General features: G+C 37.0%; 1 protein-coding gene across 1 annotated transcript in view; it reads left to right on the forward strand.

Moving 5' to 3' along the window:
* Positions 1–26941, forward strand: part of rgs6 (regulator of G protein signaling 6) — a 253489-nt gene that overhangs the window by 157594 nt on the left and 68954 nt on the right. The window contains 1 exon segment of the mRNA XM_061886160.1: positions 14183–14279. Within this exon segment, the coding sequence (XP_061742144.1) occupies positions 14183–14279 (97 nt within the window).

A 26941-nucleotide genomic window follows, 5' to 3' on the forward strand; every position in this document is an offset into this window, starting at 1 on the left:
TGAAAAATGTGCACTTAGAGAAAATATAAAAATAAAGTGTTGCATATTTATTTTTATCTGTTTCTATATATATTTATTGTGAGAAATCATTAAGATGATCAGTGTTTCCACAAAGATAAATATCATTAGTTATTAATGATAAAATATGGTTAAAGGTAAATTGAGCAAATTGGCTATTTATTGCAATTTATTTAAGTGTGTATCAAACTGGTAGCCCTTCGCATTAATCAGTACTAAGAAGTAGCACTTGGTTTCAAAAAGGTTGGTGACCCCTGATCTAAAGGATGCATAACGTAACCCCAGCCTCTACTGTAGCATCTATTCTATGCGCCTTATAATGCGTTGCGCCTTATACAGTATATGAACAAGTTTTAAAATAGGCCATTCAGTGAAGGTGCGCCTTATAATCCGGTGCGCCTTGTAGTGCGGAAAATACGGTACAACCATTTACCATTTTACTTTTTTGGGCAATATTTCTGATGATAAAACCATTTTTTATTGCAACATTTAAAAATGAGCTGATTACGATAACTGCTGTTGAGTTGGTATATCTTGTTTTATTGTAACATTCTTGAGTCTCGATGACAGTTCCAAGTCCAAGACGTTAGATGGCAGTAGTGTTGAGTTAGTGGTGTATTGGTTGGTCAGTTTAGTCTTTGCTCTCTAGTCTTTTGTTGCGCCCTTAAATAATTAATACTGTAAGTATTGTACTTATTACACACCAGCTGTTTGATTGTAACGTGCATCTTAGTTAGTTTTTATGACTGAATTTGGTGGTGTTGAAATCCCCATGTAAAATCGCTAATGCTAATCATTAGCATATCAATAGCAAAGCCCATGTACTGTATATTAGCATCAAGCTAGCACATTTTTGGGGGGGGCAGGGGTGTGGAGTGTTATTTTCTTAGAGTTGGAGCATTTTTTTCAGTCAATTGCTTTGTCTGCATTGAAAATTGCAACATTACCAAGATGTAGTTTGGCTGCGTCCACTCTCAGTGATCGCGAAGTCGTCAACTGGGAGTGACATCAAAGTATTGCATTAGGACAGGCAAGATTCAGTCGGTGCCAAAAAAATACCAAATTTGGTACCCATCCCTATGTGTGATCAGCTGTATAGTAGCAGAACACATTTTAAATTGCTAATGCTAATAAAACCTTATACGCTACATCTTGATTTTGCTACATCGGTTCGTTTTTATTGGTGCCCTCATGAATATAATGTATCTCTTTGTAATAAATGATAAAACTTTAGGTACAATAATGTGTTTCCAATTGACTTATAGTGTGATACATGGTTACAAAAGAACTGGTTTAAAATCATCTTAGCTGTTAAAGATAAATGTACTTATTTAAATAAAAGCGCCACTACACAAAATACTTATTTTTGTCTTTTCACAAAATACCCAACTTGTTTCAAGCACTTTGGTAAGTCAAATGTTCTTGACTATTTAAGTAATTCAGATTTTAATGCATTGCTTTGAATCAGCATAGAGTGAAAAATATGTCTTATTAGTGAAATCTTAGCTGTTAAAGATAAATGTTGTCGTTTAAATAAAAGCACCACTACGCAAAATACTAATTTTTGTCTATATACAAAATACCCAACTTGCTTCAAGCACTTTGGCAAGTCAAATGTTCTGGACTATTTAACTAATTCAGATTTTAATGCATTGCTTTAAATCAGCATAGTGTGAAAAATATGTCTTGTTAGTGAAATATAAGTATTTTTAGCTTGATTTACAGTAAGTGTTATCAGGGGGACTCCCACGTATTAGCTTCCTTATTCATGCTTGAACAATACAGAAACCTCCAGCCAGGTGGCAGCGATGCTCCAATTAATCAACAAGCTGACCATGAAATATGACAAACCTATATTTACTGTGAATACAGTATGTACTGAAGATATACAGTGCTGTCATAAAATGATTTTTTTTGTATAAGTTTATTAGAGATTACACATTTGAATATTGATTAATCGCAGTACATTACTTGCTTGAATTGAAATGACCAACAATATGTGCACGGATTCAATTTTATTTTCAGAATGTCTCACAGGAAAACATGTTAAGGGTTTTACTTTTGTACACATCATTTATTTGCACAAAACATGGTAAAATCTTTATCTAAAGTCTCGTCATGGTGTATTTTGCAGCTAAATTTACTCGAGAGCACACCAGTCCAAATCTCCTCACAAATTTTTTCACCGGATGTAAGCATTGGTCTGATCCCTGACCGCCTTTCACGTAAACATGTGGCCAGAGTCAAAATAAATTGTGTTGTTGTTAATAATCAATGATTAATGTGATCAGTTAACTTTGACAGCTGTTGAAGAAATATAATTGATTCCCAAAAACAAACAATCTATTTGTGTCTGCAAAAGCGTGGCCGTGTCAATATGATGTCATGGCTATGACACAAGCATTTTTTTTTAGAAAATTGTATACATATAAAGACAAACCTTTGTAATTATTGTTTAGCTGTATATTTCAATTGTATTACTGCAATGTAACAATAGGAATGGGTACTGAATCCGTCCTTTTTTTTTTTTTTTTTTGCATCAACCGAATCCCTTAATATAAAATTAAACTATGCCTTGGTACTGGGGCTGGGCGATATGGCCTTTTTTTAATATCTCGATATTTTTAGGCCATTCGCAATACACGATATGTATCTCTATATTTTACCTTAGCCTTGAATTAACACTTGATACATATAATCACAACAGTATGATGATTCTATGTGTCTACATTAAAACATTCTTGTTCATACTGCATTAATATATGCTCATATTAAACGTTCATGCAGAGAAGGAAATCACAACTATGTCAATTGACTAAAACTGTATTTATTATACAATTATTAAGCAGTGGTACAAACATTCATGTCATTTCCAAAAGAGAACGTGCAAGATTGTCAGAGACATTTTAAAACAAGCCATTAGTGCACTTTTGTGCATGATGTCACTAAGATGACATATCAAAACACTAAATTAAAGTGCACTTTTTGTACAGAGAACCACTACAATAGTTTAAAACAAATAAAGTGAACTTTTGTGCATGATGTCACACAAGATATTTCAATAACTGTCATAAAAATTAGCTGCGTAATAGGAAATCAAATAGTGTTCGTCATTCGCTATGTGGTAGGTTACTGCGGACATTAACTCTTTTTGTTGTTGACTATTGTTGACGGTGTGGAAATGTTTGCCTCGACATTTTGATGGTGTGGGCGTGTGGCACCGAATGGAGATGTTGACATGAAAGGTAATCACTCATTCTCTAGCAGAGCACTTTTCAAATGATGCTACGTATTAGCAGTAATGCTATTTTTTGAAGCAACACTTTTGCCCCACACATGGTAAATCACGGTTGTCTGTTCGACATATTCCCACTTTAAGCCAAACCACAGCAAGGCAATGGACCCCCTGCTGTTTTTCTTGGGAATTAATTCTTCATTTGTTACCAGATTCGCACCTTCTTTCTCTCGTATTACCACTCGCACGGCTCCGCTAGTATCACAGCTAACGTTACGAATGCTGCAACCTCTCTGCTCCGCGAGGGCGTATACGTATGTGACGTATGTAAGAAGGTGAAGAGCCTGTGGTGTAATGCCAGCAGCTAAAAGCAACTGTGTGAGAGCGTATACTCGAAAATCACGATATAGTCATTTTCTATATCGCACAGAGACAAACCCGCGATATATCGATAGATCTCCCAGCCCTACTTGGTTCCGTATCTGTGTTGCGCGTGACGTCATGCCAAGTTGAAGCACTTTAGCACATGGCAATCACTCTAGCGGACTCAGCCAAATTACCTCTAGGTAATGTTGCAATTTTCAGTGCCAACAATGAAGTTGACAAAAAAAAAATTGTAATTAAAGTAAGGCTCTACTCTTTCAAAAACACTATACACCAGAGCTATTTAACTGGTGACTCTGTGGCCGCTTTGTTGTCATCTCCTGGCCGGATTTGGTTTCAGTTCAAAACTTGGGAGACAAATATTCTTGCAGCAAATTCCTAATAGCACTAGAGTGCTATTGTTGGACCAGTGTAAACACATTGGAAAATCCTTGCATTGACATTTTAACCTTGCTAGCAAACATAACACTGTCCTTCAAACTTGTGACTTACATAACTGAGGAGTTCCTCAAGGCACCCCTTTAAGTCCTCTCCTTTTTGGCAGTTATATGTTTGTAGTATCAATAATATAATAAGATATACTTCAGATGCACTCAAAACTAGAAGTCATTTGTTTAACTTCCTTTTTTATACAAGTGGTGTTCCTCAAGGTTCCACTTAAAGGCCTACTGAAACCCACTACTACCCACCACGCAGTCTGATAGTTTATATATCAATGATGAAATATTAACATTGCAACACATGCCAATACGGCCGGTTTAGTTTACTAAATTGCAATTTAAAATTTCCCGCGAAGTATGCTGTTGAAAACGTTGCGGAATGATGACGCGTATGATGACGCGTGCGCCTGACGTCACCGGTTGTAGCGGACATATTCTTCCTGCCCGATCCAAGCTATAAGTAGTCTGCTTTAATCGCATAATTACACAGATTTCCGGACATCTGTGTTGCTGAATCTTTTGCAATTTGTTTAATTAATAATGGAGACTACAAAGAAGAAAGATGTTGGTGGAAAGTGGTGTATTGCGGTCGGCTGTAGCAAAACAAACACAGGCGGTGTTTCTTTGTTTACATTCCCTAAAGATGACGGTGAAGCTTTAATATGGAACAGAGCGGTCAAGCGAACATGGTTCTCTACCACATGTCAACCGGCAGGTTTCGGTGAGAAAATTGTGGTAATAAGTCGGCTCTTACCGTAGACACGAGCAGAGCTCGTGTCGTTCCTCCTACAGCTGTCAAAGAGGCAGCTGTGACTCTCTTGGCTCCTCCGTGGCTTCCTTCAGAGACACTGGCGGTCACCACACCCCTCCAACTTTCAAGTATGACTATATAATCTCACTAAAACACTAGTAACACAATAAGCAGATAAAGGATTTTCCAGAATTATACTAGTAAATGTGTCAAATAACATCTGAATCGCTCCCACTGCCCACGTCTTTTTTTTTTCCTTCTAGTCCTTCACTCTCACTATCCTCATCTACGAATCTTTCATCCTCGCTCAAATTAATGGGGAAATTGTCGCTTTCTCGGTCCGAATCGCTCTAGCTGCTGGTGGCCATGATTGTGAACAATGTGTGGATGAGCTCTACAACCCGTCTACACATCGTCTGTTACTTCCAGTACAGACAAGGCTTTTTTTATTAGCGACCAAAAGTTGCGAACTTTATCGTCGATGTTCTCTACTAAATCCTTTCAGCAAAAATATGGCAATATGGCGAAATGATCAAGTATGACACATAGAATGGACCTGCTATCCCCGTTTAAATGAGAACATCTCATTTCAGTAGGCCTTTAAGGTCCTATCTTTTTCATCATTTGTGCTCGTCAACTTGTGGCCCATAGTTCAAAAAACTTGTGTGACTCACATTTTTCCAGCAGATTCTGAAAAGGCTGTCATAGAGGTTGTCCTGACTAGCTTTTTTTTTTTTTGCAGAAAGTTATTAAAAACAACGGATTGCTCTTGTAAATTCACCAAAATCATATACATACAAAATAAGACTGATGGTGAATGGAGAAGTCTGGCCCTACGGTCCCTAGTTTTCTAAAAATGTGGCCCCCGAAACAATTTAGTTGAACATCCGTGCTATACACTACTGCCATCTAACGTCTTGGACTTGCAACTGTAATTGCTACTTAATGTCATTAACAGCAAATGAGACAATATAACAAGATATATAAATAGACCATAATCAGCTGTTTTTAAATGTTGCAATAAATTGAGAATGTTTTTTCAAAAGCAATTATTTGTTAACACAAAAGTACCAAACATGGGTACTACTGAGTACCATTATCGATTCCCAGGTTTTTAGTACCATATCGGTTCATGTGTGAACGGTACTCATCCATAAATGTAACACAGATTGCACTATGCACACCCTGGTTTATTTACATATATTATTCTGACCTCTCTGGATTTTGGAATTTATTTTTGGCAGATCTTTTGAATTAGGGACAAAAAACTTATAATTTGAGGTTGGTTATTTATAGTCTCCACAATGAAGTTACTGTAAAACTAAGCACAGAAAAAAAGTTTAGTAATATTAGGGTTGTCAGAAAAAATGATTTTTTTTTTGATAAATCCCATTTCTTATTTGTAATGATGCTTAATTGAAAAAAAAAAAAAAAAAAAAAAAAAAAAATATATATATATATATATATATATATATATATATATATATATATATATATATATATATATATATATATAATTTTTTTTTTTAATCTGTCCTGTCCAGCCACCTAACAAAACAATATTGTTGATGTACAAACCCTGTTTCCATATGAGTTGGGAAATTGTGTTAGATGTAAATACAAACGGAATACAATGATTTGCAAATCCTTTTCAAGCCATATTTAGTTGAAAGCACTACAAAGACAAGATATTTGATGTTCAAACTCATAAACTCTATTTTTTTTTCTTTGCAAATAATAATTAACTTAGAATTTCATGGCTGCAACATGTGCCAAAGTAGTTGGGAATGGACATGTTCGCCACTGTGTTACATCACCTTTTCTTTTAACTACACTTAATAAACATTTGGGAACTGAGGAAATTCATTGTTGAAGCTTTGAAAGTGGAATTCTTTCCCATTCTTGTTTTATGTAGAGTTTCAGTTGTTCAACAGTCCGGGGTCTCCGCTGTCGTATTTTACGCTTCATAATGCGCCACAAATTTTCGATGGGAGACAGGTCTGGACTGCAGGCAGGCCAGTAAAGTACCCGCACTCTTTTTTTTTTTTATAAAGCCACGTTGTTGTAACACGTGCTGAATGTGGCTTGGTATTGTCTTGCTGAAATAAGGAGGGGCGTCCATGAAAAATACGGCACTTAGATGGCAGCATATGTTGTTCCAAAACCTGTATGTACTTTTCAGCATTAATGGTGCCTTCACAGATGTGTAAGTTACCCATGCCTTGGGCACTAATGCACCCCCATACCATCACAGATGCTGGCTTTTGAACTTTAAGTCGATAACAGTCTGGATGGTTCGCTTCCCATTTGGTCCGGATGACGCAATGTCGAATATTTCCAAAAACAATTTGAAATGTGGACTCGTCAGACCACAGAACACTTTTCCACTTTGCATCAGTCCATCTCAGATGATTTCGGGCCCAGAGAAGCCGGTGGCGTTTCTGGATGTTGTTGATAAATGGCTTTCGCTTTGCATAGTAGAGCTTTAACTTGCACTTACAGATGTAGCGACAAACTGTATTTAGTGACAGTGGTTTTCTGAAGTGTTCCTGTGCCCATGTGGTGATATCCTTTTCGAGATTGATGTCGGTTTTTGATACAGTGCCGTCTGAGGGATCGAAGGTCACGGTCATTCAATGTTGGTTTCCGGCCATGCCGCTTACGTGGAGTGATTTCTCCAGATTGTCTGAATCTTTTGATAATATTATGGACCGTAGATGTTTTGAAATCCCTAAATTTCTTGCAATTGCACTTTGAGAAACATTGTTCTTAAATTGTTTGACTATTTGCTCACGCAGCTGTGGACAAAAGGGTGTACCTTGCCCCATCCTTTGTTGTAAAAGACTGAGCATTTTTTGGGAAGCTGTTTTTATACCCAATCATGGCACCCACCTGTTCCCAATTCGCCTGCACACCTGTGGGATGTTCCAAATAAGTGTTTGATGAGCATTCCTCAACTCTATCAGTATTTATTGCCACCTTTCCCAACTTTTTTGTCACGTGTTGCTGGCTTCAAATTCTAAAGGAAATGATTGTTTGTAAAAAAAAAAAAAAAAAAAAAAATGCTTATCAGTTTGAACATCAAATATCTTGTCTTTGTAGCATATTCAACTGAATATGGGTTGAAAATTATTTGCACATCATTGTATTCCATTTATATTTACATCTAACACAATTTCCCAACGGGAAACAGGGTTTGTAGATGATTATATCTGCTGTACAGATTTACTTTGGAAAAGAGAAGTGTTGCATACTTCTCTTGTTGCCTCATTTGTATTTGACTTTATTAAATGTTTGGTAATCAATTTACTAAACAAAACCAGTTTTCTTTTAAGTTAAAATTGATCGGAGTTCCATCCATCCATTTCCTACCGCTTATTCCCTTCGGGGTCGCGGAGGGCACTGGAGCCTATCTCAGCTACAATCTGTTTTATCTATTTTATGGAGGAATGTAGTTCATCGTAGAACTGGCTCCCAATGTTATTAAAAAAGTATTGACTTCGAATCAATAATCGTTCCTGAATTGACAGCCCTAATTAATATACACATGGAGTGTTAAATTAACAATTCAGTTTGTTATAAACTGAAAAAGGGGCAATTCAACCAGACATGATAAAGGTTCACTCTTATACTGCCAGTTTAATGCTAACATACAATGGACAAGCCCAGTGACGGGCTCACAAAGATTACCATCACAATCAGTTTAAAAATGTACAGACGTTTAAAAATGAGACTTTAACGCAATAAATTGCCATAAAACAACATATTAATTTCTATCTACAGACATATGGTCAACAAACTCTGTAGAAACAAACATTGACCATTAACTTTGTACCACTTGTCCAGTCTGAGACACTGCCTAAAGTAGAATGAACTATTTATTTGGTGCAAGTTCTAGTCAACAAGAAGGTTGACACATTCAGATAAATCCACTCAGTAGTTTTTCAAGGGTGAAATAATTGAGAACCACTCGTTTGAGATATTTAATTTTTAAATTCTATTTTTTGCAGCGTGGAATCAGACTGTCACAGTTCTGCCAGCAAGTTCTTTTACTCGGTGTGTCATCTTGACTTTCTCATCAAGGTGTGATTGCCACTTTTACAGCACAAAAGGACATGCAATCAGTGTGCCTCTGCACTCTATTGTGAAGGAGCCTGAGAAGATGCAAATAGGGAGAAAATAATCTAACTAAACCAGCAGTTGCAAATTGAAGGGAAACAATGCTGTTATATAACTACGAAAAATGTGTGCTGACCAATGAGGTCTTCTCAGCGTTCTGTAACTTTACACACAGCCCCCCAAAAATTACTTTTATGTACAGAAGAGTATCAAAAACAGAAAGAGGTAAAGTGTTCCAAAACTAAATAAACAGGTGCACTGTGTTTGCCAACTTTGTTAAAGTACGCTTCAGCATCTGTTAGATGTCTGTCTGAGCAGTCATCTCACCCCCCGAGGCCCCGCACTGACATTTTCTCCCAGCAGGATGTATAAAAGTACCTGCCTTCCAAAACAAGCCACAGTGGTCTTGCCCACAAATAGATCCTCGTGACGGCCAAGGATGATTGTCATAGTGTGGAAGTTAGGAAGGCAAATGTCCTTTTGCTCTGTGGTCTGATGTTCACTCTTTTATCCAACCAAAACATCCAAAATTAAGAAAAATTCTGACAATAAAGTCGTGATTTTATAACAATATTATTCAAACACTACTAGGAGAATGAGAATAAGCATTGTTTTAATAAATAACAATGTTGACAAAACAAAACAAAACTTTAGATGAAGATAACCTTTCAGAGAAAAGTTGACTAAATTAATATAAGAACATTTAATGGGGAAGTGGTAAATTGTAAATTTTAAAGGAAATAAACAAAAAAATGCAAGAATATAAAATATTAATATTAAGATAAATAAGTGAAATTTTGTGAGAAAAAAGTAATTGTAAGAACAAAATTGTACACTTTACAGAGGGAAAAACAAACAAGAATAAAATAGTACAGAGTACTAAAATATATTAACATTTTAAAAGAAAAATACATCTTAGAGTACAGAGATTACATTTTACAGATTACAGATTACAGAATTAAAGTAAAATAGTAATGTCAAAAGAATAAATATTTTGAGAAAATGTTCAACAAAAATTTCATAAGAATAAAATGTTAATATAAGATTTTTTATGACCAAGTGGTAATCTGCAGTAATAAAATTGTACCCATGTTAAGATACAAACGTGAAATGTTATGAAAAAGTTTGATGTATTGAAAAAGTAAAGTTGTAGTATTTTAGGAATAAATATGTATTTTCACAATAATAGTTAAAATAATGAGAATAAAGCTATAATTTAAGATAGGGGCGGCAATTTTAGAAAAAATTCTATTATGAAAGTGATTTTTTAAAGAATAAAATTTAAATTATGGGACACATTTTTAATTTTACAAAAATACTATTCAAATATAATACATTTCAAATTAACATACAATAATTAGCCAAGAATAAAGTGTTACTCTTAAAAAAATAAATTCTCTTAATAAGAATATTGCAAAACCAAAACTTTAAATTTTATAGGGAAAGAAAACAGGTATAGAGTAGTAATATTGTTAACATAATTTTAAAGGAAAAATACAGTTTAGAATACAAAGAATACATTTAAGTTCAGTATTATAAAAAAAGAAAAAAGACTACTTTCAAAAGAAAAAACAATGAAAGGAAATTTAACAATTTTTGGACAAGAATAAAGTGTTAATTTTAAAAAGCATTGATGAGAAAGAGGTAATATTGCTAAAATAAAACTGTAAAAATTACAGGAAAAAAACACCCCAACAAATTTACAAGAATAAAGTAGTAATATTACTGTAGGATACATAAAGTTCCAATGTTTCAAAAAATAAATTACAAGACCAGGTAAAAAATATCATGGGAATACAACTATAACTGTATTTTTGGGGGCAGGGAATCACAATTTTACAGGAGTAAATTGGTAAATGTTTTAGAGGTAAAATATAATTTCAAGTTAATATAATATGTTTTAAAATATTTGCTAGAATATGATTGTAATCTTATAAAAATAAAGTGAAAACATTATGGGAATAAAGCTGTCTTTTAACAAGAAAACAAAACCTTCCCGATATAGTTCTATTATGTATGTACCAAATCAAAACACTTAAATCTCAAATCAACCAACAACGCCCATTGAAATTATTTATAATCAACAATTTAATTGGTGCTTGTCCCCTATAGTAGCCCAATTTTAACATGTAACATGCAGTTTAAAAAGAAAAACAAACTTTTAGATCATAAATACCGGTATTGTATGAAAACTATTTAAATACAATGTAGTACTAACAACTACAGTACTTTAACAAAGTAATATAATGTACAGCATTCAACTTGGAGAGCAGACTTCTACGGTATTTCCTTCCAGCTGCGTCTTCATCAAACTCACCATCAGCAGCTTTTCCATATTTTCATGGATAAATGCCCACTGTTTAGATATTATTTTAACAACTTTTGGCTGGTATTAGACTTCTTCTGCTACAGTATGGTACAGATGATGTGCTCTTACTGCTATGTTAAGTCTACTACATACTCCTTTATATTCTTTATTCAATGAATGTCATCCACATCTGGTTGGATAACACTGTTATGTCGATCTCTAGCTATAAGCTAGTGCTAGCGAGTGAGACCAGATGTGGATCCTATGGGGTTCGCTGTGACTTTTGGTATGCCAACTAGTGGCAATGCTTGTGGGTTACATTTTTGCTTGCAACCTAAACCACTATAATTAGCCAAGAGACACTTCTTATCTTAAGTTGAGGTACCATATATGGAACTTTATTCCTTGCCCTCAAGGGGTTCTAAATGCAGCTGATTATTCAATGAAATGTGCCCCAACTGTGCTGAACATAAAACAGACTCATTAGTTATCATGGTTTCTTCTTGCCATAAAGCTGTCACTCGTACCCGCGATAAACTCCGTTCCCTGAAGAAATGGACAGAGCATCTTGTATTCAAAAACCCAACTATAATTAGGTCAGAGGTCTTTTATAAATCCCTGCTCACAACGCCATCCGAGTCTGGTAGGAACGGTGCGGCAACAATGTGAGAGATGAGCACTGACAAGCCAATGGCAGGCAGCCAGGAAGTGGTCTTCTAACGAGGATGACAGCATGGTAGGAACAGAAGGTTCGTCAGTTGGAATTTCCACGCTGGCTCCAAACATCTGTGATTTGCTTGGAAATGTACCTGCTGCCGTGTAGACATTTGTACCTTGTCTTATTTCCCCGTACGCCCTCAAAGCACCAGGCTTCTGTTGTGTAGCTGTTGACCCAGCGTGGGTGTCTGTGTCCTTCACGCATTTATAAATCCTGTCTATAGCTGGAAATATCTTCACAATGATGAATGGTACAATGTGGGATGTTTGTGTTCTTGTGCTAAAAATACCCCTTTATTAATTAGCTAGTTCAGTTCCATTGTTGAACAACCAACATATGCAAACCACTCCTTTGTATTTTTGTACGTATCCAAAGCAACTAACTTCTCACATCCCACTCTCTTGACACCAGTAGAAAAAAAGTATGGTGCTGTTTAAATAATACATTATTTTAAACTCAATATTTATTGGAATTGTTATGGATATTTAGGAACTTATATACATAGTATTGAGTGAAAAAAATATATAGGTATCTCAACTTATAATACAAGTATCGTTCCATTTTGTTTATAAATAAATGATTAATTCAAAATATGTGTAAAAATATAATGATCATAGATAAACATAACACAACATGATGGTGGGAGCATACATATATTTATTTCCAGTAGTTTACGTATCTAAAAGGTGTTTCTTTACCAAGAATAAGTATCATGAATGTTTTGCTAAATAAACAATCCACTTCAACCAGTACATTTTACATTCTAAGACCCCAAACAAATTCTGATTAGACTGTCCGAACTATAAAATTGCGAGTACTATAAGTTGGCATATTGCGGGTGATCTACAGTCCAAAGATTGTGTGCACAATTGAGAACAATTGCAAAAGTGGTGCAGACCGCTCTATTTAAATGAGGTTTTTGCATGTATTATTGGCCGGTACCATAGAGACACGTATTTGCTGCACGTCTATGTCCTCCAACCTGTCTGTATTCTGTAGCCAACCCCCTTCTGGCGATATAAATGAACAATCTAAACTAGGGCTAAGTGATAAAACAATATTAGTTTATATCACAATAGAATCGTAATCAATATCAGTAAAAAGTGCGTTTGATAAAACGTAAAAAACATTTTTTCTTCTATGACGGAAGAAACGGGAAGTTGCGAGGCCTTTGCTTTATGGTAATAAAGCAAAACAGGAAGTGATCATTGGATGTGACACGCTAACAGCCAACCGGGTACTATCAGGTTTGGTTGCGCCAGATTGTTGTCTCGCAGTTGATTCTTTGCATGGAGTGAGAAGAGAAAGTTCTGCAGAGAGGGAAGAAATTGTGGGTAAAACAGGAAAAGTCACCTCGACAGTATGGCATTTTTTTTTTTTTTTTTCAAGTAGACTGTAGTTAAAACAATGTGGTCTGTAAATTTTGCAAGGTGCTTGTCCCCACAAAGGACTGGTAATAATTAGAGCACAGCTGTAATTTCCTGACACTTAACCTGCAGAAAAGTTCTTCCCGGGTTTCTCTGTTTACATTTTCACACTCTGCACTGTTTTGTTACTTTATTAAGCATTTCTTACATATTCCTTTTTTTTTGCACCGTCATTTTAAGAGGTTGTTACATGTTCAATGTGATTTAAGGATGTTGTTTACATTTAGTCTTTTCCAAGCTTGTGTTGACATTTCATTTCCTTTCTGCCTTGATAACGGAAGGGATTGTATTCAGTGGAAGGTTACATTTTAAATATTTTTTCTCCTCGTTCATCTTTTGGATAGGTCATAAAAATTATCGATACAGACCAATAAAAAATACTTATACCATGGTACAGTTTTCAGGTATATCGCCCAGCCCTAATCGAGACAATAGAACATATTTTTAGCAATTGCCTCACCCCAAATGTGGCACTGTCATATGTACGTAACTTTGCCAAGTTTTCCAAAGTTTTGAACCTTGTGGTCTATAAAAATGTGTGGCTAATCTACCGATTTTTCTTTGCTCATGCCTAAATTTTGGAATGGATGAAAGTACTCAATGTACTAAAATGATCCACTTAAAGGAACTGTAAGAAGAATCCTGATAAACATCTTGAACCTTATTAAAAAGTTCATTTTACTCATCTCTTAAAGGATGAGTAAATGCGTCACTGACCTTGCGTCATATACTGTAATTACGTTCTTGTCTGATGGCCTTCTTTCTTTTCTATTTGTCTGCAGATCGAAGACATCGTCACTCTCATCCAGGATGAGACAGAGGGTGTTCCCATCAGGACGGTCAAAAGCTTCATGACAAAAATCCCCAGTGTTGTCACAGGTAAGCTGTGCAGTTTAGGGAATGAAGTAGATCATTCAAAAAAGAGAGTCCCTTGCATTGTGACTCAACCTTGTCATGTTTATAGTACACTGCTTGAACAACAGTGTTCTAAGAAGCCTTTGTTAGGCCGGAAGTCATTCTTGCGCAGCTCCGGTGCCCCTCTATGATGTCATCACTGGCTGACTCTGTACTTTTTTTGCTAACTAACACATTTACACCACAAGTCTATGTACTCTTTGAGTACAACTACAACATAAATCACTACATGGCCAAAGACCGAATCCAGTAAATACCAACGTTGCCAGGTTATGGTACCTACATTGCATGTGACGTCACACCCTGTTGTCAACTTAGCACTTGGCACTTGGCGATCCCTCCAGCAGCACTGAAAATGTGTTTAGCCAAATTACTTCTAGGTAGCAACAAACTTAAGTACAGTAAGGCTCCACTTTTCCAAAAATGCTTTAGCTTGATGCTAATATACATTGGCTTTGCTATTGACATGCTGCTGAATTGCATTAGCGGTTATACATGGCGATTTCAAAACCTTTAAATTTGATTATGAAAATTATGAAAATTACAACTAAGATCAAAATTACAACTAAGATCAATCAATCAATCAATCAATCAATCAATGTTTACTTATATAGCCCTAAATCACTAGTGTCTCAAAGGGCTGCACAAACCACTACGACATCCTCGGTAGACCCACATAAGGGCAAGGAAAACTCACACCCAGTGGGACATCGGTGACAATAATGACCCAGTGGGACGTCGGTGACAATGATGACTATGAGAACCTTGGAGAGGAGGAAAGCAATGGATGTCGAGCGGGTCTAACATGATACTGTAAAAGTTCAATCCATAATGGATCCAACACAGTCGCGAGAGTCCAGTCCAAAGCGGATCCAACACAGCAACGAGAGTCCCGTTCATAGCGGAGCCAGCAGGAAACCATCCCAAGCGGAGGCGGATCAGCAGCGCAGAGATGTCCCCAGCCGATACACAGGCAAGCAGTACATGGCCACCGGATCGGATCGGACCCCCTCCACAAGGGAGAGTGGGACATAGAAGAAAAAGAAAAGAAACGGCAGATCAACTGGTCTAAAAAGGGAGTCTATTTAAAGGCTAGAGTATACAAATGAGTTTTAAGGTGAGACTTAAATGCTTCTACTGAGGTGGCATCTCGAACTGTTACCGGGAGGGCATTCCAGAGTACTGGAGCCCGAACGGAAAACGCTCTATAACCCGCAGACTTTTTTTGGGCTTTGGGAATCACTAATAAGCCGGAGTCCTTTGAACGCAGATTTCTTGCCGGGACATATGGTACAATACAATCGGCAAGATAGGATGGAGCTAGACCGTGTAGTATTTTATACGTAAGTAGTAAAACCTTAAAGTCACATCTTAAGTGCACAGGAAGCCAGTGCAGGTGAGCCAAACTTTCTTGTGCTTGTCAAAAGTCTAGCAGCCGCATTTTGTACCAACTGTAATCTTTTAATGCTAGACATGGGGAGACCCGAAAATAATACGTTACAGTAATCGAGACGAGACTTAACAAACGCATGGATAATGATCTCAGCGTCTTTAGTGGACAGAATGGAGCGAATTTTAGCGATATTGCGGAGATGAAAGAAGGCCGTTTTAGTAACGCTTTTAATGTGTGCCTCAAAGGAGAGGGTTGGGTCGAAGATAATACCCAGATTCTTTACCGTGTCGCCTTGTTTAATTGTTTGGTTGTCAAATGTTAGAGTTGTATTATTAAATAGAGTTCGGTGTCTAGCAGGACCGATAATCAGCATTTCCGTTTTTTTGGCGTTGAGTTGCAAAAAGTTAGCGGACATCCATTGTTTAATTTCATTAAGACACGCCTCCAGCTGACTACAATCCGGCGTGTTGGTCAGCTTTAGGGGCATGTAGAGTTGGGTGTCATCAGCATAACAGTGAAAGCTAACACCGTATTTGCGTATGATGTCACCTAGCGGCAGCATGTAGATGCTGAAGAGTGCTGGGCTAAGGACCGAACCCTGGGGAACTCCACACGTTACCTTAACGTAGTCCGAGGTCACATTGTTATGGGAGACACACTGCATCCTATCAGTAAGATAAGAGTTAAACCAAGACAGGGCTAAGTCTGACATACCAATTCGTGTTTTGATACGTTCTAATAAAATATGATCGACGGTATCGAAAGCAGCGCTAAGATCGAGGAGCAGCAACATAGATGACGCATCAGAATCCATCGTTAGCAATAGATAATTAGTCATTTTTGCGAGGGCTGTCTCCGTGGAGTGATTTGCCCTGAAACCGGATTGAAAGGTTTCACATAGATTGTTAGACGCTAAGTGTTCATTTAACTGCTCCGCAACAATTTTTTCGAGGATTTTTGAAATAAAGGGAAGGTGAGACACCGGTCGGTAGTTTACCATGAGGTCAGGATCGACGTTAGGTCTTTTAATAAGAGGATGAATAACCGCTTTTTTGAATGCTAGGGGAACAGTGCCCGAGGAGAGTGATAAGTTTAGAATATTTAGCACTGATGGACCTAATAATACAAAGAGCTCCTTGATCAGTTTCCCAGGAAGAGGGTCAAGTAAACATGTTGTTTGTTTTATTCCATTTACACGTTGTAACAATTCCTCTACTGTTATTTCCTCAAAACGAGAGAAACTATTTTGGAGGGCAGTATCCGCCGTATATACCATCGTGTCAGTGTTAATAGAACCCCGATGCACGTTTTAATCAAACAGCTGGTGCGAAATAAGTAGAGATGGGAAACTTTGGGCACCTCATGATTCGATTACAATTCAATTAAAATTCTATTATTGATTAATCTTTATTTTATGTATATTGATGCACAATACAAAGGTCCTGGGTTCAATCCTGGGCTCGGGATCTTTCTGTGTGGAGTTTGCATGTTCTCCCCGTGACTGCGTGGGTTCCCTCCGAGTACTCCGGCTTCCTCCCATTTCCAAAAACATGCACCTGGGGATAGGTTGATTGGCAACACTAAGTTGGCCCTAGTGTGTGAATGTGAGTGTGAATTAGAGATGAGCGGATAGGCAATTATATCATCCGCAACCACATCACTAAAGTTGTTATCCACCCGCCATGCACCCGGACCAACATTTTATCAACACCGCAACCGCCCGCCACCCGCCCGTTGTTATATATCAGGGGTCGGCATCTTTTACCATTCATAGATCTATATTAACCCGATTCAAAGAGAATGGAAGAAGATGAGAGCCGCAAACATTTTCGCGACTGTTTGCTGGTGCATATTCAGATAACGAGATTAAGGGCGTGCTGTGATGCCATTGACTTTGACACCTTCAACAACATGTACAAACTGTTTTCCAGTCCAGTAACATGTTGTGTGCAGCTTCCGCAGAAACACTTACAAGATTGAAAGGCAATACTGGGTGACACAGAGTACACTGATGGTTGTGATATAAAACATTTTAACACTTTTACTAATATGCGCCACGCTGTGAAGCCACACCAAACAAAAAGGACAAACACATTTCGGGAGAACATCCTCACAGTAACACAACATAAACGCAACACAACAAATACCTAGGATCCTTTGCATCCATGAGTCTTCCTGACTATATTATACACCCCGCCCACCTTACCAATGCACGGGGGGTGGGGGGGGGGGGCGGGTTTTGGTGCTAGCGGGGTGTATAATACAGTCAGGAATACTCATGGATGGAAATTATTCTGGGTATTTGTTGTGTTGCGTTTGTTGTGTTACTGAGGATGTTCTCCCGAAATGTGTTTGTCATTCTTGTTTGGTGTGGCTTCACAGCGTGGCGCAAATTAGTAAGAGTGTTAAAATTGTTTATATCACAACCATCAGTGTACTCTGTATCAGTGCATTTGGAATAAGAAACAGTTAAATGAATTCCCATTACATTTATTAAATTAATAGAAATGTGTGCAAAACTGAAAAATATGTGCCCTAAAACAAAGAATCTTGTCGTATTTCTTGGTGAGGTGGCACGCTGAAGTCAGACAAATTTTAGAACTGTCTGCTTCACTTTATTTACAAAAATAATTGATTATATACGTTTACTAATTTATTTTAATTGTGATGCATCTAAAAAAATGTATTTACCCCTCTCTTGTAATATGTACAAAACCTAATTTATTAACACTTTTTAGGGTACACCAAAATATTAGACAGAACTGAACTGACTTGCCAAAAAAACATAAATTATACACTTTTGCCCTCTAACTTCTGGACTTGCAACTGTAATTGCCACTCAATGCAATCGAGACTTTATTATAAATGTTTTAATAAAACAAGATACAACAACTGGACAACAGTTATTAAATGTTGCAATAAAAATGTAATTTTATTTCATTTTAATTGGTACCATATCGGTTCAAATGTGAGCGGTACCCATCCCTAGTTGCAAGTCACAGCAATTTGATAAAGAGCGTGAGAAACAGTATTGACTTAAAAAAAAAAAACTCTTAGCAATGTATCCCAAGTTGCTCATTGCTGTTTTCCATAAAGCGACAAATGACGGTAAATGTTTATTTATCCAATATTTGTGTTTCCTCATGTAAAACTATATCTATTCTCTATAAAATGTGTTATGTGTTCATATTATGTGTTCATAATTTTGGGTGGCTGGAACAAATTAATTATTTTTGTATTTCCTGTAAGGGAAAAACACGCTGGTTTTCGCACCATTCGGTCTTCGTCCCACGATTTGGAACGGTTACTTAAAAAAACAGAAGTACCACTACTGATAGATAGATAAATGCTGTGCTTCAGAATGTCACAGCAGCTGATAGAATTCTTGTTTCGCCTCAATACATCTAGCTCTCCCAGGCTGGCAACATTCACGCAGGTCCAGACAATGACATGCTTGAATACAAGCTGCACATTGATTTCTCTCAACTATGTCCATAAAAAGGGTAAAAATGGTCGATAGCGGCGTCTGTTTCTTCTGTGATGAATCAGCGCAGAAAGGCTGGAGGTGAAGTAGGGAGGACAACATATGATTAAATGTTTGCCAAAGAAAAAGAATGAGTAATGTTGTCCTTCTACTGTCAATCTCCCCTTGAGTAAGGCAATCAACCCCGGACTGCTTTTTTTAAGTCGAGCTGCTAGTGTGGGCGTTTGTTGTATGTGTCGGACAGTTATCTTCCAACAGCAATATTAATAACAGTTAATCTAATATAAATACAATTGCACAGATTATTTTTCTTGGTCATGCCATACGTTGAAAAATGCATTTAAAATAAAGTCAAAATGGTCACTAAATGCACTTCAGTGCAACAGCCTCTCTTGTGATATACAAACCCCGTTTCCATATGAGTTGGGAAAATGTGTTAGATGTAAATATAAACGGAATACAATGGTTTGCTAATTCTTTTCAACCCATATACAGTTGAAGATGCTACAAAGACAACATATTTGATGTTCAAACTGATGACACTTTTATTTTTTGCAAATAATCATTAACTTTAGAATTTGATGCCAGCAACACGTAACAAAGAAGTTGGGAAAGGTGGCAATAAATACTAATAAAGTTGAGGAATGGTCATCAAACACTTATTTGGAACATCCCACAGGTGTGCAGGCTAATTGGGAACAGTTGGGTGCCATGATTGGGTATAAAAGCAGCTTCCATGAAATGCTAAGTAATTCACAAACAAGGATTGGGAAACGGTCACCATTTTGTGAACAAATGCGTGAGCAAATTGTCAAACGGTTTAAGAACAACATTTCTCAACCTGTTATTGCAAGAAATTTAGGAATTTCACAAACTACGGTCCATAATACCATCAAAAGGTTCAGAATATCTGGAGAAATCACTGTAGTAAGCGATGATATAACGGACCTTCGTTCACTCAGGCAGTACTGCATCGAAAAGCGACATCAGTGTGTAAAGGATATCATCTCATGGGCTCAGGAATACTTCAGAAAACCACTGTCAGTAACTACAGTTTGTCGCTACATCTGTAAGTGCAAGTTAAAACTCTATCATGCAAAGCCAAAACCATTTATCAACGACACCCAAAAATGCCGCCGGCTTCGCTGGGCCTGAGCTCAGCTAAGATGGACTGATGCAAATGTGTCTGCTTAGTTCCCAAACGTTTATTGAGTGTTGTTAAAAGAAAATGTGATGTAACACAGTGGTGAACATGCCCTTTCCCAACTACTTTGGCACGTTTTGCAGCCATGAAATTCTAAGTTAATTATTATTTGCTAAAAAAAAATTAGGTTTATGAGTTCTAACATTAAATATCTTGTCTTTGAAGTGCATTCAATTGAATATGGGTTGAAAAGGACTTGCAAATCATTGTATTCCGTTTATATTTACATCTAACACAATTTCCCAACTCATATGGAAACGGGGTTTGTACATACTTGGTTTGTGTGATACATGTTACATTTTGTGGTTACGAATGCGATCCCATGCATTAACTAGAAACATAATAACCGTCTATGGAGGTTAATTTGTGTCTTTATTACGAAAGCTTTTTTTTACACTGAATTTATGTAACTGAATTTTTTGCCTTTCATTTTTGTGAACTGATTATTTTTTTCAAATTATTAAAAACATTTAAAAACATTGTCATCAAAATGTGTGTGTTTTAGAATTTAGTGTATAAAAATAAAGTGTTTAAAAATAAATTATTTAAAATTTAGTGTATCAAAATTCAGTGTAAAAAAATTCAGTGCATTAAAAGTCAGTGTGAAAAAATGAGTGCATTAAAATTCAGTGTAAAAAAAATCAGTACATTAAAATTCAGTCTATTAAGATTCATTGTAAAAAAAAAAATTCAGTGTTGAAAACTTCATTGTAGAAAAATGTTATGCTTTAAAAAGCAACGCCTACTTCCGGTAAATCAAAACAGAAGCAATCGATTATGTCTCAGTTTCAAATTTAAAATCATGTGACACAGGTCTTGCAAAACAGACTAAAAAGGCAGTTAACTGGGCTACTTGGGCAAAATACAACATAATGAACATTATACGCGGCCCGCTGGATATTTTCAAATTATAGAAATGATTCCAATAGTTCGAATCGGCCCTTTTGAGTAACATACGGGTTACTATGGTAACCATAAGAAGCTCTGCTCCTTGCAGACCAGGCACGAAGAGAGCGGGGCCGAGTGGGCGGGGCTTGTTTACACCGCAACAAGGCTGATGCGAGTGTCAGATGAAGGCAGCTTTCTACAAAAAAGTTCTGCAGTAAAGTGATATCGATTATGTAGATGTTTTTTTTCCCCTTTGTGTTTATGTTTAGCCGTGTTTGTTGTATATTTAATGTTTTTGCTCCCTTACAAAAGATGTGGATCAAGGAGGTGGTCTAGGATGTAGTGGAGCAATGTTCATATAACCTCAATATTCAGTGTTTTATTGTTCATAGTTAATATTGTAAAACCCACTTTCTGTATTTTCATGTACATTCTGAGTGTCGTTTTTGAGAGTCTGTTGCATTTTAGTATAAGTCATTATTGTGTGAGTGTTTGTACCATCGAGCTTTTATCATTTTTTGCGGAATCTTGGGATATTTTTCACTAATACACAGCAAGTTCCACTGTTTAAATTGTTCACAAAAAGGGAGCCAAGCACATACAGCAGATAAAATGGCCTTTGGTGCTGCATATTATGCCTCTTTTTAGGACCCCTGTCACGTGACTTCAGCCATGACACCTCATTGGCTGGTTCTGAGCCTGGAGCCATGCCTTCAGTCTTAATTCACCGGAAGTATTGCATCGCAGGGCTTCAGGGTGGCAGAGGGGTTAGTGCATCTGCCTCACAATACGAAGTTCCTGCAGTCCTGGGTTCAAATCCAAGCTCGGGATCTTTCTGTGTGGAGTTTGCATGTTCTCCCTGTGAATGCGTAGGTTCCCTCCGGGTACTCCGGCTTCCTCCCACTTCCAAAGACATGCACCTGGGGATAGGTTGATTGGCAACACTAAATTGGCCCTAGTGTGTGAATGTGAGTGTGAATGTTGTCTGTCTATCTGTGTTGGCCCTGCGATGAGGTGGCGACTTGTCCAGGGTGTACCCCGCCTTCCGCCTGATTGTAGCTGAGATAGGCGCCAGCGCCCTCCGCGACCCCAAAAGGATGGATATTGCATCGCAATTTGAAGCAGCAAATTTTATACACTGAATTTTGAAACACATGCATTTTGCCAACACATTTTTTTCAATAAAATTGTCAGTATAATTTGATGCAAAAAAAAAAAAAATCAGTTCACAAAATTCAAATGCAAAAAATTCAGTTACCTAAAATCAGTGTAAAATAAAAATGAAAACTTTGGTCTTAAAGACACAAATTAGCCTCAATAATCATCCTTAAACACGAGACTTGCTCGTTACAGCAAATACGGCCCGCCAACATCCAAAATACGGAAGTTTTTTTTTTTTTTTTTGTCCAACCGTTTATATGTTACCTACCTCTCTTTGTTTACAATGTCTATTTTGTGCTGGATCTACTCTTTATTTTATGATTCCCTTTTTTTTTTTTGATGCAGCTGTTACATATACTGTAATACTGTATCAGGGGTGTCCAACTCATTTTAGCTCAGGGGCCTCATGTAGGGAAATCTGCGCATTAAAACTAAAAAATAAACACAACTTCAGATTGTTTTATTTGTCTTACTTTGGCCAAAAATAGAACAAACAAATTCTGAAAATATTACAATAAAAGTATGGGAAAAAAATACTTTGCAGAGGTAAAGTTTGAATCCCTGGTCCCCAAACTACGGCTCATAGGCCAAATACGGCCCGCCAGTGTCCAAAATCCGGCCAGTGGAAAGTCTCAAGTTTTTTTTTTTTAAATTTGTTGTTTCTTAAACTATTTTCTACCGCTTGTTACTTTTGGGGTCTCCTAGCCGCTCCGGCAAATAATATTGTCTAAAAACGCATTTTCACATCGATAACGTGACATCATCGCGCTAGTGTCGGGCCAGCGTCGGCAAGTGCGCATTCTTTTGATTAGTGTGTGAGGAATATATGTATTATATATACAGTGAAGAAAATAAGTATTTGAACACCCTGCTATTTTGCAAAATAGCAGGGTGTTATATATATATACACACACACACACACACACACACACACACACACACACACACACAGCCCATGCAGTACCATGTGTGCGGCGCATTTTTTTGTGCATTTTGGCCAATCACGTACTTGCATGTATATTAGGATTAACTTTAGAACAGACCCCAATATTTTGACACATGATTTATTGGGAGAATGCCACACACCACAGGTGTCAAACCCTAGGCCCGAGGGCCAGCTCTGGCTTGCCACATCATTTTATGTGGCCCGCTAAAGTCTGGACATAAATGTGCCCTAAAAGCACTTTAACTGTCAACAAATAAATATTATGATACATTCTAAAAAAAATTTTTTATTAAAAAAATAAAAAACAAATACACTGTAAAAAAAAATTCTGTAAAAAAACGGTAATTTACCGGCAGCTGCGGCTGCCAAACGAAAACCATAAAATTAAAGTAAAACATTGTTAACCAAATAGAGATCAAAAACATATTTACAGAAATTTTCATGAAACGTTTTGCGGAGAAATATCGTAATTTTACAGATTTTTACAAAATTATGATTAACCACCTTTAATAAAATGACGATGCAAACAGTTCTGCAGAAAAATACCTTTATTCTACAGAGTTTTTTCAAATTATTATGATCAACCACCTTTAATAAAGTGAAAATGCTGGCAGTTCCACAGAATAATACCATTGTTTTACAGATTTTTTCTGAATTGTTAAGATCAGGGGTCTCTCATTCACTTTACCGGGGGGCCACTGGATGCAGGAACTTGGTGCAAAGTGGGTTCACCTTCCATGAATGGCTAACCCGCTCTAAAAACATACTTACTGATCCTACCAGCTACTCTTTCAGTGAGCCTCACACAGGATTGACCCAATGCTTGCCTGGGCGAATAATCCGTGACAGAGCTTTGTTGCACTCTGTGTTCGCTTTTTAACTGAGTCACCAACGTGCCGATTTAGGCGCGTGATGTGTACAGTTTTGTTGTACATATGATAGTGACTGCAAGACATACTTGCTCAACAGCCACACAGGTCACACTGACGGTGGCCGTACAAACAACTTTAACACTGTTACAAATATGCGCCACACTGCGAATCCACACCAAACAAGAATGATAAACACATTTCAGGAGAACATCCTCACTGTAACACAACATAAACACAACATAACAATTACCTACAATCCAATGCAGCGCTGACTCTTCCGGGCTACACCCCCACTACCACCCAACTCCGCACCCCCACATCACCGCCCCCCACCGTGCGTCGGAGGGGGAATTCTGGGTATTGTTTCTGTTGTGTTAATGTTGTATTACGGTGAAGATGTTCTCCTGAAATGTGTTTGTCATTCTTGTTTGATGTGGCAACACAGTGTGGCGCATATTTGTAACAGTGTTAAAGTTGTTTGTACGGCCACCGTCAGTGTGACCTGTGTGGCTGTTGGCTGTGATTAAGTATGTCTTGCAGTCACCCATGTATGTCATATTACAGAGAAACATTTTCAATTGTTAGTATGAGCATAAACCTTAATATAACAGGCTACATATATTTTTCGACTTGAATGTAAAAATACACATAAATATTAAAATTACATATAAAACTGTTAGATTGTTAGTATGGACATAGACTTTTATATAAAAAGTTACATATTTAATGAAAGTTAATTACTGTAATTTTACATGAATTTCAAAGTAATTTGAGAAAACAGAAAATGATATGTATAATTGATTTGGTATTTTTCTGTAAAAAAAATAGAAATATACATAGTTTGTCATTACTGGCATATTACTTAAAATAACAGGCGGTTTGTTTATTTACAGATAATGTCTTCAATTCTACAGTTTTATAACCTATTTAAAAAAAATTACAGTAGAAATTTAGGATAAATTAACCATAAAAATAGGATTTTTTTTTTACAGTGTACTTAAATATCTGCTTGATGTATGATTTTGCAGCAAGTTATCCATCAGATTATACACTGTAAAAATTGCAGTCGATCTTACTGTAAAAATTAACAGTTCAGTCACAAGATTGTACAGTATAAAAACACTGGTGCTGTTTTTATATTCACATCATGTCAACACATCGCAAATTTTACAAACCCTGTTTCCATATGGGATGGGAAATTGTGTTAGATGTAAATATAAACGGAATACAATGATTTGCAAATCCTTTTCAACCCATATTCATTTGAATGCACTACAAAGACAACATATTTGATGTTCAAACTCATAAGCTTTATTTTTTTTTGCAAATAATAATTAACTTAGAATTTGATGCCTGCAACACGTGCCAAAGTAGTTGGGAAAGGGCATGTTCACCACTGTGTTACATCACCTTTTCTTTTAACAACACTCAAACGTTTGGGAACTGAGGAAACTAATTGTTGAAACTTCGAAAGTGGAATTCTTTCCCATTGTTGTTTTATGTAGAGCTCCAGTCGTTCAACAGTCCGGGGTCTCCGCTGTCGTATTTTACGCTTCATAATGTGTCACATATTTTTGATGGGAGACAGGTCTGGACTGCAGACGGGCCAGGGGAGTACCCACCCTTTTTTTTAACGAAGCCACGCTGTTGTAACACTTGTCTTGCTGAAATAAGCAAGGGCGTCCATGATAACGTTGCTTGGATGACATATGTTGCTCCAAAACCTGTATGGACCTTTCAGCATTAATGGTGCCTTCACAGATGTGTAAGTTACCCATGCCATGGGCACTAATGCACCCCCATACCATCACAGATGCTGTCTTTTGAACTTTGCGCCTATAACAATCCGAATGGTTATTTTTCTCTTTGTTTCGGAGGACACCACATCCGCTGTTTTCAAATATAATTTGAAATGTGGACTCGTAAGACCACAGAACACCTTTCCACTTTGCATCAGTCCATCTTAGGTGAGCTCCGGCCCAGCCAAGACGGCGGCGTTTCAGAATATTGTTGATCAATTGGTTTGCCTTTGCATAGAGTTTTAACATGCACTTACAGATGTAGCGTCCAACTGTAGTTACTGACAGTGGTTTTATGAAGTGTTCCTGTGCACATGTGGTGATGTCCTTTACACATTGATGTCGGTTTTTGATGCAGTACCGCCTGAGGGATCAAAAGTCCGTAATATCATCGCTTACGTACAGTGATTTCTCCAGATTCTCTGAACTTTTTGATGATTTTACGGATTGTAGATGGTAAAATCCCTAAATTACTTGCAATAGCGTGTTGAGAAATGTTGTTCTAAAACTGTTCGACAATTTGCTTACAAATTGGTGACCCTCACCCCATCTTTGTTTGTGAATTACTTAGCATTTCATGGAAGCTGCTTTTATACCCAATCATGGCACCCAACTGTTCGCAATTAGCCTGCACACCTGTGGGATGTTCCAAATAAGTGTTTGATGAGCATTCCTCAATTTTATCAGTGTTTATTGCCACCTTTCCCAACTTCTTTATCATGTGTTGCTGGCATCAAATTCTAAAGTTAATGATTATTTGCAAAAACATTTTTTTTTATCAGTTTGAACATCAAATATGCTGTCTTTGTTGCATATTCAACTGAATATGGGTTGAAAATGATTTGCAAATCATTGTATTCCATTTATATTTACATCTAA

Source organism: Nerophis ophidion, linkage group LG24 (assembly GCF_033978795.1).
Source record: "Nerophis ophidion isolate RoL-2023_Sa linkage group LG24, RoL_Noph_v1.0, whole genome shotgun sequence".
Taxonomy (NCBI): Eukaryota; Metazoa; Chordata; class Actinopteri; order Syngnathiformes; family Syngnathidae; genus Nerophis; species Nerophis ophidion.